The 13,433-nt window shown below is 41.2% G+C and overlaps 1 protein-coding gene across 2 annotated transcripts; it reads left to right on the top strand.

Moving 5' to 3' along the window:
* Nucleotides 1–1,706: 1,706 nt before the first annotated feature.
* LOC127002966 (pseudouridylate synthase 1 homolog) lies at nucleotides 1,707–11,861 on the top strand. Of its 2 annotated transcripts, none has more exons than XM_050869282.1 (11): nucleotides 1,707–1,968; nucleotides 2,746–2,843; nucleotides 3,433–3,601; nucleotides 3,865–4,031; nucleotides 4,590–4,762; nucleotides 5,462–5,568; nucleotides 6,207–6,307; nucleotides 7,648–7,853; nucleotides 8,731–8,889; nucleotides 9,181–9,942; nucleotides 10,133–11,861. In XM_050869282.1, the coding sequence occupies exons 2-10, from the start codon at nucleotides 2,807–2,809 to the stop codon at nucleotides 9,463–9,465; spliced, it is 1,404 nt and encodes a 467-aa protein (XP_050725239.1). In that variant the 5' UTR covers nucleotides 1,707–1,968; nucleotides 2,746–2,806; the 3' UTR covers nucleotides 9,466–9,942; nucleotides 10,133–11,861. The 2 variants fall into 2 exon arrangements, with proteins under 2 accessions (XP_050725239.1, XP_050725240.1); XM_050869283.1 differs by having other exon boundaries at nucleotides 10,041–11,861.
* Nucleotides 11,862–13,433: the final 1,572 nt, after the last annotated feature.

Raw genomic sequence — 13,433 nt, 5'->3', positions numbered from 1 at the left:
CCTTTCCCTATCCACCAGTCCCATTACCAATCCTTCCCCTATCCACCAGTCCCATTACCAACCCTTCCCCTATCCACCAGTCCCATTACCAATCCTTCCCCTATCCACCAGTCCCATTACCAATCCTTCCCCTATCCACCAGTCCCATTACCAATCCTTCCCATATCCACCAGTCCCATTACCAACTCCTCCCCTATCCACCAGTCCCATTACCAATCCTTCCCCTATCCACCAGTCAAATTACCAATCCTTCCCCTATCCACCAGTCCCATTACCAACCCTTCCCCTATCCACCAGTCCCATTACCAACCCTTCACCTATTCACCAGTCCCATTACCAATCCTTCCCCTATTCACCAGTCCCATTAAAAACCCTTCCCCTATCCACCAGTCCCATTACCAACCCTTCCCTTATCCACCAGTCCCATTACCAATCCTTCCCCTATCCACCAGTTCCATTACCAACCCTTCCCCTATCCACCTGTCCCATTACCAATCCTTCCCCTATCCACCTGTCCCATTACCAATCCTTCCCCTATCCACCTGTCCCATTACCAACCCTTCCCCTATCCACCAGTCCCATTACCAATCCTTCCCCTATCCACCTGTCCCATTACCAATCCTTCCCCTATCCACCAGTCCCATTACCAATCCTTCCTCTATCCACTAATCCCATTACCAATCCTTCCCCTATCCACCAGTCCCATTACTAATCCTTCCCCTATCCACCAGTCCCATTACCAATCCTTCCCCTATCCACCAGTCCCATTACCAATCCTTCCCCTATCCACCAGTCCCATTACCAACCCTTCCCCTATCCACCAGTCCCATTACCAATCCTTCCCCTATCCACCAGTCCAATTACCAATCCTTCCCCTATCCACCAGTCCCATTACCAACCCTTCCCCTATCCACCAGTCCCATTACCAACCCTTCCCCTATCCACCAGTCCCATTACCAATCCTTCCTCTATCCACCAGTCCCATTACCAATCCTTCCCCTATCCACCAGTCCCATTACCAATCCTTCCCCTATCCACCAGTCCCATTACCAATCCTTCCCCTATCCACCAGTCCCATTACCAACCCTTACCCTATCCACCAGTCCCATTACCAACCCTTCCCCTATCCACCAGTCCCATTACCAATCCTTCCCCTATCCACCAGTCCCATTACCAACCCTTCCCCATACACAAAGGAAAAAACATCTGTTACACACCAAAGTTATGACAGCAGCAGCAGTTAGACACTGATGACCATAGTGGTCGTCAAAAAGGAATGTAGCGACACCCATAAACACAAGAAGACTATAGAGATATAAAGAGAACGCTAGAACAGGTATATATGAAGAGGAGAAGCAAAGGCTATTAGCATCTGTATAGTGGAGATCATTGTGGAAGAGGAGTGGCGTAGCAGAGTGGAGGAGGAAGACTGAAGAATATAAGTACCGTGTTAGGACTATATGGCTGTAAGGAGGAAGCAGTGAAATTGATACATCACACAAATTTTCTTGGCATGCTGTTGGGAAAAAAGAACTGAGCAGTGAAAAGTGTAATAGTGAAAACCTAACAAGAGGGCATAGAAAAGCAAAGCCAGGGGAAGAAAGGAGAAGAAAAAAGCTGAAAAAAACAATTCAGCTTAGGGTGAAGTGTATAAGGGTGCACTGTGAAGTAACTAAGTGCATGGTGTGAAGCATCAGAAGAAGTATTGAGAAGGAGAAGCGATACAAAGCGTTACAGGTCAAAAGAAGAAGATCGAGGTTCAAGACCAACTCCTTGTTGAAGACCGAGACCAAATGTCCACAACAACGAGGGACGGCTGAGAGGCTCCAGAGGGAGGCGGATCGAGTGTCTTTTAGTTATTCCTCCCTCGCTGCGCCATTGGCCTCGTGATCCCTTGACACATGGTGCAGGAGGGCTTAGAAGGACCCACAGGAGTGTTGAATAAGTGAGGACGCGGCCGTTGTCCAGGTAATTATGAGGAGCAGGTGTGGTGGGTGAAGGCTCCTCCTCGTGTGGTGGCCTCCGCTGTGTCCTCCTGGGCTCGGGGTGTGGTGCCCTCGCCGCGGCCTGCCACACCTGGCCAGGAAGGTGGAAGTAAATAGTCTCGGCCTTTTCTAAAAAAAATACACATTGTAAATCACATTGTAAATAAGTTCTTTACTTACCTAGTGATTACATAAGAGGCAAAGGAGCCAGTGCTCATAAGAGGATGCCTCTTTTAGGATTGTCAAGGTGACGGTCATAGTTATTTTTAAATGTGTTTGCACTTGTAGATGACTCCTTCCAGCAGTTTCCTTGACCACTGTCCATTGATAGTGTTGGAGAACAACGTTGTCACATGTGGTATTTATAAAATTCATTGCTATTGTCCTAAAAAGCACTACATTGATAGCACTATACAGCCTTACTTAATATATACAGAATATCTAATACACAATTGCAAATATGTACCTGACGTGATATGTCATCTATTATGAGAGAGTGAGAAGTATTGGGGGTGATGTGTCAGCTGTGGAGAGACCCTGGCCCACTCAAATGGACCTCATATTTGAGTTTGACAGTAATATATATTGTTCTTGTCTAATCCATGAAAAGCTTTATCCTACTTGTTTTGGTCTGTACATTCTTTTCTATGGTTTTCTGGGAGGTTTGAAGGTTAGAAGACATCATACAGCAGTTGGTTAAGTAGGAAACAAGATAGGGACAGTTGCACAGACATATCTTTAACTTTTTATTGTTTTTCAGATGTGAGGCATCCTCCTGTACTTTATTATTGTGCGTTTGGCCCTGACCCTTCACGGCAGCAATGTCCCTCCCTCGTGTCCTGAGTCCAACTTCCCAAGGTAAGATTAGTACTGTAGAAAGATGGGAAAGGTATCTCTCTCTCTCTCTCTCTCTCTCTCTCTCTCTCTCTCTCTCATCATAGCCACTTCTACATTATATTTCTATAGTAAAAAAAGCCTTTCAAGGGCAAGAACAAGAAAATAATAACTTCTATTGCTATTATCATTATTTTTATTACCCTATATATTATTACTATTATTATTATTACTATTATGAGACAAATCAGGTACCATCAAACACCTGAGATGCTGAGAAAGAGAAGATGAAAGTGAGAGCAATGTAGAATATAGAAGATTATAGAAATAGAGACAGAGGCGTAGGGTAATAAGTATCTTAAAAAATACACAAAAAACAACAAACTTAAAAAATATGACCATTCTTTCTAAACCCCATTCTCCCATTCTCCTTACCTGCTACCTACCTTCCCTTTACTCTCCTCCTCTTCAATTCCTTTCTCTTCCATTTTCCTCTTACTTAGCTACATTCCTTTACTCCTTTCTCATTTATTTTCCTGTTGCTTCCTCCCCTCCTCCCTTATCCCCTTACCTATCTCCCTGTTCTAGCCTAACACTATCCATCCACCATCAGGGAGTGGATTGAAGCGGCCAGCGGAACCCGAGGCTGCTACCAGTGAGGAGAAGCGCTGCCATCTGGATGCTGCGCCGACCCCTGAAGGCACAGAGGTTGTCAGGAGGAAGAGGAGAAAATATGCACTGCTCCTCTCGTACTGTGGCAAGGGGTACCTAGGGATGCAGAGGTAGGTGGTGGCTTGTCGCTAAATGTACATTGTAAACTATGACTGACCCTGACCAAAATAATAGAGACAAGAGCTTTATAATTTCACTACAGTTTACATAATGATTATTTGTTTCTTGTAGCCAGAGTGAAGCGAGACAATAAACAAATTATTTTTTCCCAATAGGTTCGGTTAAGCTTCAGGAACTTTCAGACACATGATATCCCGACGCCTGTAGCATAAGTTAACAAAGAAAGCCTTCACTGTTATGTTCCCTTCGTCAGGAACCCCGGCTACCGCACCATTGAGGACGACCTGCTGACGGCCATGCTGCACGCCGACCTCATGACGGAGGAGGGCTGCACCTGCCCCCAGATGTTCCACTTCCAGCGCGCCGCCCGCACCGACAAGGGCGTGTCCGCGGCCCGACAGGTGGTGTCTGTCAAGCTTCGTAAGTGTGTGTTTTTATATAGGAGCAGAGAGAAGCGAGATGTGGATTACAAAGCAGTCAGACTTCAGGAGGGTGTGGGGATGGTGGTGTGTGTATGTTTTTATTTAAGAGCGGAAAGAAGCGAGTGGTGGATTACAAAGCAAGGTCAGACTTCAGGAGGGTGTGGGCATGGTGGTGTGTGTGTGTTTTTATTTAAGAGCGGAAAGAAGCGAGTGGTGGATTACAAAGCAAGGTCAGACTTCAGGAGGATGTTGTGTGTGCTTGTCTGTGTTTTTTGTTGTTCATTTTCAATCTTTACATCAAAAGGAAATATGTAAACAATTGGCGAGGAAGCAGAATCAAAGTTCGAGGGTATCTGGGCTTGTGTGATTGTGTATTTTCTTTCATTCGGTCTTTTTTTTGTGTGTTGTTGTTGTTCATTAACGCTAACTAGAAATGTCTCTGTCTCTTATGCCCTTCACCTCTACACACCTCATAAGTCCTGTGGTGAAGAGGTGACAGACAATATGGACTGAAATTTTCTCTTTTAATTGAATTCTTTACGTTATTTTTTTCCAGCTGAGGATGTGCCGGTGCCGGAGATGGTGGAGAAGATCAACCGTCACCTCAGCAACCAAATCCGCGTGATGGCCATCCGCCGCGCCACCAAGGGCTTCAACTGCAAGTCCTGGTGTGACTCCCGGACCTACTCCTACATGTGTCCAACCTACGCCTTTGCCACAACCAAGGAGGTGAGAGTTTTAAAAGATTATCTTCTAACCCTTTCAGAAGATTAGAGATAAAAAGATTTAGGTGCAAGGAGCTTAGAGGCAACCCATGAATTGTTGAAGTCAGGGGCCTCAGGGCAGTCAGAGAGACAGGCAGAGAAATGAAACTAGAAAATAGTCGTAAAGGACTGACCGGGCGGGGTGGAAGAATTTGGGCAGCTTTTCCGATACCCTACACCCCTGTCAACCCAGCAGTGAATGGGTACCAGGTATTAATCGTGGGTTGTGTCCCGTCTCCTGGGATCTGTTTCCTTCTCCTATAATTCCTTCCCCTTCTGTCTGATGTTGCGCCGACTAAACAAAACTTTCCAACTTTTCCGTAGAGGACTGAGACACTACGGCAGAAAATGTTGTATGTTGTTATAATGAAAAAATTGGAATTGGTGATGCAATTTTGACATCCCAGATAAATGAAAAGGATAAGAAAAAGACGCAGATTATTTATTATTTATTCATTTAGAGCCAGGTAGAGCAATGAAATATAGATTCATGCTTTGGTGAGACAGGATAGAGAAAGGAAAGTAGAAAATGGTGTAGGTATGTAGTGATGTTAACAAAACCCAGGATTGGTGATATTATTTTGAAAGCAGATTATTCATTCATTATTTAGTAAGTTAGTTATTTTATTTTTATTCATGTATTTTTTGTTCCCCCTCTCGGCAGTCCACCACCGACGATTACCGCATCACTCCGGAGGTTTTGGAGAAGCTGAGAAGCGTCCTGAAGCTCTACTTGGGGACGCATAACTTTCACAACTTCACAGCACGAAAGTAAGTCAACCTGGTCTCGGTAACACTGCAATGGACGGGTTAAGTTTTCAGTCAAGGTCGTTTTCCAATTTATACACTAGAAAAAAAATCCTCATTATCATCTATTCAACCAGTCCGCTGCAATTGGCACGGATTTAGCTTTCACTGGCAGCCTGGTAACATACACTCCCAGGTCCTTCTCTGCCTCTGTGGTGGATAGTGGAGTGTTTCCCATGTGGTACTGGCATGCTGGATATCCTCTCTCAAGCTGCATGACTTTACATTTTCCTTCATGGAATTGTAGCAGCCACTGTTTGTTCCATTCCTGTAGCTTGGTGATGTCTTCTTGTAGGAAATCTGCATCCAAGGGGTTAACATCAGATTTTTTCATATGATCTTATGAGGTTAGACAGCCGCTGATGTGCTTCCAGAAAAAAATGGTAACTAGACGGTGTAAATTAGAAAAAAAAGAAATAACACAGGAAAAGATTGTGAAATGTACACCACGGAAGGCCGGGAATTGAACCTGTGCCTTCAGAATAGTAAACATTATTGGTACAAACAAGGGAGAGGTATTAATGGTACAAATAAGAGAAAAAACATAAATGGTACGTAAAACAGCGAGGCATTAATGGAAGTGTCTGCTCGCTGTGTTTCAGGAAGGCCCAGGACGCAAGTGCCTATCGCTACATCATGGAGATCGACTGTGGGGAGCCCTTTGAGAGGAACGGCCTGCAGTGGGTGCTAATAAAGATAAAAGGTGAATATGTGACCTTGTGATTTGTATTGTTATTTATTTTATTTATTTATTTATTTTATTTTTTCCTCCGCCATCAGGTTTAGTTGACACAGTTGAAACCCTCACTATACACTGTGGCGAGAAGCGTTTATTTTTTCCTCCGCCATCAGGTTTAGTTGACACAGTTGAAACCCTCACTATACACTGTGGCGAGATAAAAGTGTTTGGTAGGAGTTTTATGAGAAATAGAAGAGAAGAAGAAAAGAAAAATAAGAAAAATAAGGACCTGAAAATACATCCTAAACAGAAAAAAAAGATAAAGGGAAAGAAAAGAAGAAAACAATACAAAGACAATGAAAAAAAAAAAAAGTACGTCCACAGTTTACTCCATCTCAGAACATTACACGCACACACACAAACACACAATATATTTATCTAACACCCACATACGCCCCCCAATGCACAGGCCAGAGCTTTAGGAAACTGCTGTAAATAGTCGGCTAATATGAGGGAAAGTTTATCGTAGACGTCAGAATTTTATGGAGGGACATTAAACACAACATTTCACAAAGCTCGGTTAATTTTAAGAACTTGTACACTGTTAATCTATGTACCTAACACCCCCTTCCCCCAATGCCCAGCCCAGAAAGTTATCCTTGAAATCAGAATTTTAACAAGGGACATTTAACACAACAGAATTTCACACAACTCGGTTAATTTTAAGAACTTGTACACTGTTAATTTATGTACCTAACACCCCCTACCCCCAGTGCCCAGGCCAAAAAGTTAACCCTAGAAGTCAGAATTTTAACAAGGGACTTTTAACACAACAGAATTTCACACAACTTGGTCAATTATAAGAACTTGTACACGGTTAATCTATGTATCTAACACCCCATATGACCCCCCTACCTCCCAGGCCAAAAAGTTAATCCTAGAAGTCAGAATTTTAACAAGGGACTTTTAACACAACAACAGAATTTCACACAACTCGGTCAATTGTAAGAACTTGTACATTGCTAATCTCTGTATCTAACACCCATATGACCCCCTACCTCCAGTGCCCAGGCCAGAAATTTATCCTTGAAATTAGAATTTTAACGAGGGACTTTTAACACAACAGAATTTCACACAACTCGGTCAATTATAAGAACTTGTACACTGCTAATCTCTGTATCTAACACCCATATGACCCCCAACCTCCAGTGCCTAGGCCAGAAAGTTAACCCTAGAAGTCAGAATTTTAAGAAGAGATATTTAACACAAGATTTCACATAACTTGGCTAACCATAAGAACTTGTACACTATTAATCTATGTATCTAACACCCATATACTCTTCCACCCCCACCCCAATGCCCAGGCCAGAGCTTCATGCTGCACCAGATCCGCAAGATGGTGGGGCTGGCCATGGCCATCACGCGGGGGCTGGTTGGCGCGGAGGTCGTCTCGCGGGCGTGGAGGGAGCCGCGCCTGGACGTTCCCATCGCCCCGGGCCTTGGCTTAGTGCTTGAGGAGCCGCACTATGACAAGTACAACAAGAGATACGGGGACGATGGGATTCATGAGGTGTGTGTGTGTGTAATGTTCTGAGATGGAGTAAACTGTGGATGTACTTTTCCTTTTTCTTTTTTCATTGTCTTTGTATAGTTTTTCTTTTTTTCTTTCCCTTTGTCTTTTCTTTTTCTGTTTAGGATGTATTTTTCAGGTCCTTATTTTCCTCATTTTTCTTTTCTTCTTTTCTCTCCTCTCTTCTCTCCTATTTTTCTTTACTTTCCCTATTTTCTCTTCTCTTATTTCGCTCTGTATTTATTTTACAAGGAGAAAGTCGATATAGTTCTTCTGTTTCCTTCTGTGTGTGTTTGTTTGTTTGTTAAGAGTTGTACATTGTCTGTAAGATCACTAACATCTTGCACTTGTCTTTGTGTATCTGTGTAGCCTGACAAGCCTCCCACAAACGTAATATTCTGTGTCTTCTTATGTATCGTAACTAACCTCTCACAGACTCTAATATCCAGTTAATCGTCCTTAAAATCACTGACTTCTTGCACTCTCGTCTTTGTGTGTTTGTGTATAGCCTGACAAACCTATCACTGAACTAATACATTCTTCTCTATCTTTGTGTGAATCCTGACAAGCCCCTCACAAACTCTCTACTGTCCTTTCCATCGTCTGTAAAACCACTGACTTCTTGCACTCTCGTCTTTGTGTGTTTGTGTATAGCCTGACAAACCTATCACTGAACTAATACATTCTTCTCTATCTCTGTGTGAATCCTGACAAGCCCCTCACAAACTCTACTATCCTTTCCATTGTCTGTAAAACCACTGATTTCTTTCACTCTTGTCTCTGTGTATCTCTGTGCATAACCTGACAAGCCTCTCTGACCTATTTGCATAACCTGACAAGCCTCTCTGACCTAATGTTCCTCTGTGTCTTCCTGCAGCCCTTGACATGGGAGGACGAGAGACAGAAGATTGAGGAGTTCCGGGAGAAGTTCATTGACTCGACCATCATTGAGACGGAGATCAGGGACAATCCGATACTGCACTGGCTCTCGACGCTCTCCCTGCACCACTTCAGCTCCTCCGAGAACACTTTGCCGGTAAGCATAGACCCCAAAATTGCTAGAAAAAAGAGAAAGTGTACCAGCAAATTATGGAAACTAAGCTGAATTTTTTTCCCCCAAAATTGCTAGAAAATAGACAAAGTGTTCCAGCAAAATATGGAAACTAAGCTGAATTTTTTCCCCAAAATTGCTAGAAAATAGACAAAGTGTACTAGCAAATTATGGAAACTAAGCTGAATTTTTTTTACCCCAAAATTGCTAGAAAATAGACAAAACGTACCAGCAAAATATGGAAACTAAGCTGAATTTTCACAACCTCTTTTCTAGCCCAAAGCAACGCCAGGCCCTCCCAGAAAAGGCAAGGGGAGTGATAACGAAGCCGAGGATGAGGACGAGGGTGACCTGGACCAGTACAGAGTGTCATCCCCGGAGAAGAAGAAGGAGACGCCGGCGGTGGTTCCTGGTGCTGAGACTTGCCGGGAGATGACCAACGGACACAGCGAAAGTACCGGTGAAGCGATTGCCAAGGAAACTATAAGCGCCAGAACTGATAGCGATGAGAAGGTGGGAGAAGCGTCTAGTGCGGCCGAGGTGAAGTGTCCGAACAGTTAATTTTTCTTCCGTTTATGATGGTAGAATTTTTTATTTCGATTTACTTTTTAGATTGTTTTTTTAGTGTTTTTAGCTAGAGGAGATATATTTACATGTGGGGTGTGTTTGCCTGTTCTGCCATGCCTCTCCACTTCGTAACTGTATCAGGAATGAGAAATGAAAAATAGATGATAAGAAGAGAGAATATAGCAAGCAAAGATGAGGTATGAAGATTTATTAGTGCAGAAATAATAGATTGAGAAGAATGAGATTAAAAAGATAAGAAAGAAGAATGAAATAATTGAAATGAAGTATGAAAATTGGTGCAAAAATAAAAGATGTGTCAATTAAAAAGAATAACAACAAGAAAGAAGAAAAAGGGAATATGTAAACTGAGATAAAATATGAAGATTAATTAGTGTGAAAATGAAGAATGTCTCACTTGAAAAGAATAAGAATGAGAAATAAGAAAAAAAAGAGAATGAGAAGACAGATGAGGTAGGAAAATTAATGAGTGGAAAATATAGACTATCAATTTAAAACCACAAGGATAAGAAAAAAAGAGAAATAAGAAAAAAAGAATGAGAACATATGAGGTTGGAAAATTAATGAGTGGAAAATATAGACTATCAATTTAAAACCATAAGGAAAAGAAATAAGAAAAAAAGAAAATGAGAATACAGATGAGATAGGAAAATTAATGAGTGGAAAAATATAGACTATCAATTTAAAAGCATAAGGATAAGAAAAAAAAGAATAAGAGAAATAAGAAAAAAGAAAATGTGAAAACAGATGAGGCAGGAAAATTAATGAGTGGAAAAATAAAGTGTATCAATTAAAAAGCATAAGGGTAAGAAAAAAAAAAAAAAAAAAAAAAGTGTGAAAACTGATGAGGCAGGAAAATTAATGAGTGGAAAAATAAAGAGTGTATCAATTAAAAAGAATAAGGATAAGCAGAAAAAAAAATAAGAAAGCTAAGACGGGTCGTGGAAATTAAATGGCATACAAAAAAAAATATCTCCGTTGAAAAGGATAATAATGAAAAATAAAGAGGAAATTTGGTAATTAAACTGAGATAGGTTTTGAAGATTAATTAGTGTGAGAAAAAAATGTATCCGTTTATATTTTGACACGAGTTCTTTCCATACTTCAACCCATTTTTTATTTATTTATTTATTTTTTTATTTTTTTTAATGAATGCTAAGTGAGACGCATGGAAAATGGGAAACACAACCCATTTTTTTTTTTTTTTTTTTTTTTTAATGAATGCTAAGTGGGATGCATGGAAAATGGGAAACACAACCCATTTTCATTTTATTTATTTATTTAATTTTTTATTTTATTTTTTATTTTTTTTGAATGCTAAGTGAGACGCATGGAAAATGGGAAACACACTCCACATGGTTGACTTTTATTGTTTGTTTGTTCAATTTTCCATTCATAAACAGTACAAATACCTGTTGTACTCTAGGTAGTCGGTAGCTAGTTAGACCAGTAGCAATTTTTAACCGGGACATTTTTATTTTTATTTGTTGTTTTAGGTGTGCCGATAATTTATAGCAAGAAGGTTCGCTTAGGAATAATTTAATCGGTGGACAATTTTCAACCCTCGTTTGTACTTCCAAGAGTGTTTGTATGTTTGTAGAGGTGTTATGCTTGGCAAGATTGTGCGTCAGGGAACAGGCTTAAGGTCAGTATTATAAGAGACTTTCGCTTCTCACATCAAGTATTTCTAAAGGTCAAAGAAGGGATTAATCAGGTTCAAATGAGTGTTTCTTAAGGTTCATGCTACTTAGGAAAGGTCAAACTACCACCAGGGTCATAAAACTACTCCTGGAAATGCCCACAACTCATACGGAAGCCTTGTCAAATATGTGAACTTGGGAGATGAAATGTTTTATAATACAATCCAGAGAGAGAGAGAGAGAGAGAACTTATTGTCCCCCTAAATTTTAACTGGGGAAAACTTAAATTATAGACCCCTCAAAACTGCCAGTGAGTTGACTTAAAAACTTCAGATACAAAAAAGCAAAGATGAATTTTCCGAATGTATATAAGGAAGATTGGTGATGAGAGAGAAAAACTTTAATTATTGTCCCCAAAAATTTTAACTGGGAAAAACTTAAATTATAGATCCCTCAAAACTGCCATTGAGTTGACTTAAAAACTTCGGACAGAAAAACGCAAAGATGAATTTTCCGAATGTATATAAGGAAGATTGGTGATGAGAGAGAGTGAGTGAGTTTTTACATAGTCTCCCCTTTGAAATAGAAGAAACCGTTCGCCCGTTGCCAGATATTTTGATATGTACGATAAGCAATGTAGGTTAACACTAGCGCTAGGACTCTTGTTGACGGCATTGTTTTGTTATGAGAATATATTTGCAATAGGAAATGAAACTGTTCTGCCAAAACTCGTGACCTGTTTATTTGATATCCATATAGAGTTTAAGATTATTAACCCGGTAGCTGCGGGGATCTCGTTTCTTAAAGGCTCCTCTAAGTGAATTAATGAGGAAAAAATCATCACTCACGCAAATCATTATATAACAGATAACCGCATTTGTGATCAGTTTATGCATCCTCTATTTTTTGGGGGGGTTATGTCAGTCCACAAATTTGGCCAGTTGCTGGTATGCTGTAAAGCCACAAATTTGGCCCGTCACTGGTATGTTGTAAAGCCACAAATTTGGCCCGTCACTGATATGCTGTAAAGCCACAAATTTGGCCCGTCGCTGGTATGCTGTAAAGCCACAAATTTGGCTCGTAGCTGGTATGCTGTAAAGCCACAAATTTGGCCCGTCGCTGGTATGCTGTAAAGCCACAAATTTGGCCCATCACTGCTACTGGGTTAATCTATACATATATTTATTTTATTGTGTGTGGGGAGGCAAAGAGCAAAAAGTAATAAGAAAAAGAGCCATGGTAAGGTGACTCATGAACTGTTTATTTGATTGGACAGTTTGATTTGGGGACTTAGGCCAATTTTTTCAAACATTGCATTAGTATTTCTTAACAGGTATGTGGCTAGTTTGGCTTTTTATTTTCGTTTTTGGGATGGAGTTAGCTAAAAGTGTTGGATTTTCACAGTTAAGTCGACACATCACAAACTTAATTGTTAACCCAGTAGCTGCGGGGATTATGTTTCTTAAAGGCCCCTTGAAGCGAGAAAAATGAGAAAAAATCATCACACACGCAAACCATTTCATAATATATATCAACGCATTTGTGATCAGATTATGCACCATCTATTTTGGGGGGTTTAGGCTATATCACGGCACAAATTTGGCCCGTCACTGGTACACGGTAAAGCCACAAATTTGTCCCGTCGCTGGTACATGGTAAAGCCACAAATTTGGCCCATCGCTGGTACACGGTAAAGCCACAAATTTGGCCCGTCGCTGGTACACGGTAAAGCCACAAATTTGGCCCGTCGCTGCTACACGGTAAAGCCACAAATTTGGCCCGTCACTGGTACATGGTAAAGCCACAAATTTGGCCCGTCGCTGGTACACGGTAAAGCCACAAATTTGGCCCATCGCTGCTAATGGGTTAAAAGTGATGTAAAAAAATCAACAAAACCAGCAACCATTCTAAAAAACAGGTGGAAATAGACAAATCAGCCACATTACTTATTAAACTCTTACAACGGTTAAAAAATCAGGGGATACAAGAACACTGTGTTGGACCGTGGGAGTGGCATGCAACACTGCCCGAGGTAAGACCAATAGAACAACAGAGTCACAGAGTTCATGCCACAGTGCTGTTCTAAACGTGGTCCCCGGAGAAGGTTACCCTGATGGAGGAGTGCTTTGTATGTCGCAGTATTTTTTATAAGGTCTCTTCATTCCTATTTGATGATCCAAGGTCTGTTTTCACATTGCTAGACGTCTTTCCACTTTATTCCCTCAAGGTCAATCCACACCAGGAAGCTTTGTTTGGGATAATTTGTTTCCCAGCTGTGTCCTAACTGTTTGCAAGCAGTTTCCC

Source organism: Eriocheir sinensis, chromosome 24, assembly GCF_024679095.1.
Source record: "Eriocheir sinensis breed Jianghai 21 chromosome 24, ASM2467909v1, whole genome shotgun sequence".
Classification (NCBI taxonomy): Eukaryota; Metazoa; Arthropoda; class Malacostraca; order Decapoda; family Varunidae; genus Eriocheir; species Eriocheir sinensis.
Note: the sequence above shows the minus strand (reverse complement) of the source record. Positions and strands in the feature narration are given on the sequence as shown.

What these genes read in the sequence shown, in the direction of transcription:
- LOC127002966 (XM_050869282.1), top strand. Translation starts at nt 2,807, where the DNA reads ATGTCCCTCCCTCGTGTCCTGAGTCCAACTTCCCAAG. An exon ending in GGGTACCTAGGGATGCAGAG is followed by an intron (nt 3,602 to 3,864) that starts GTAGGTGGTGGC and finishes TCCCTTCGTCAG; the next exon opens with GAACCCCGGCTACCGCACCA. An exon ending in GGGACGATGGGATTCATGAG is followed by an intron (nt 7,854 to 8,730) that starts GTGTGTGTGTGT and finishes GTCTTCCTGCAG; the next exon opens with CCCTTGACATGGGAGGACGA.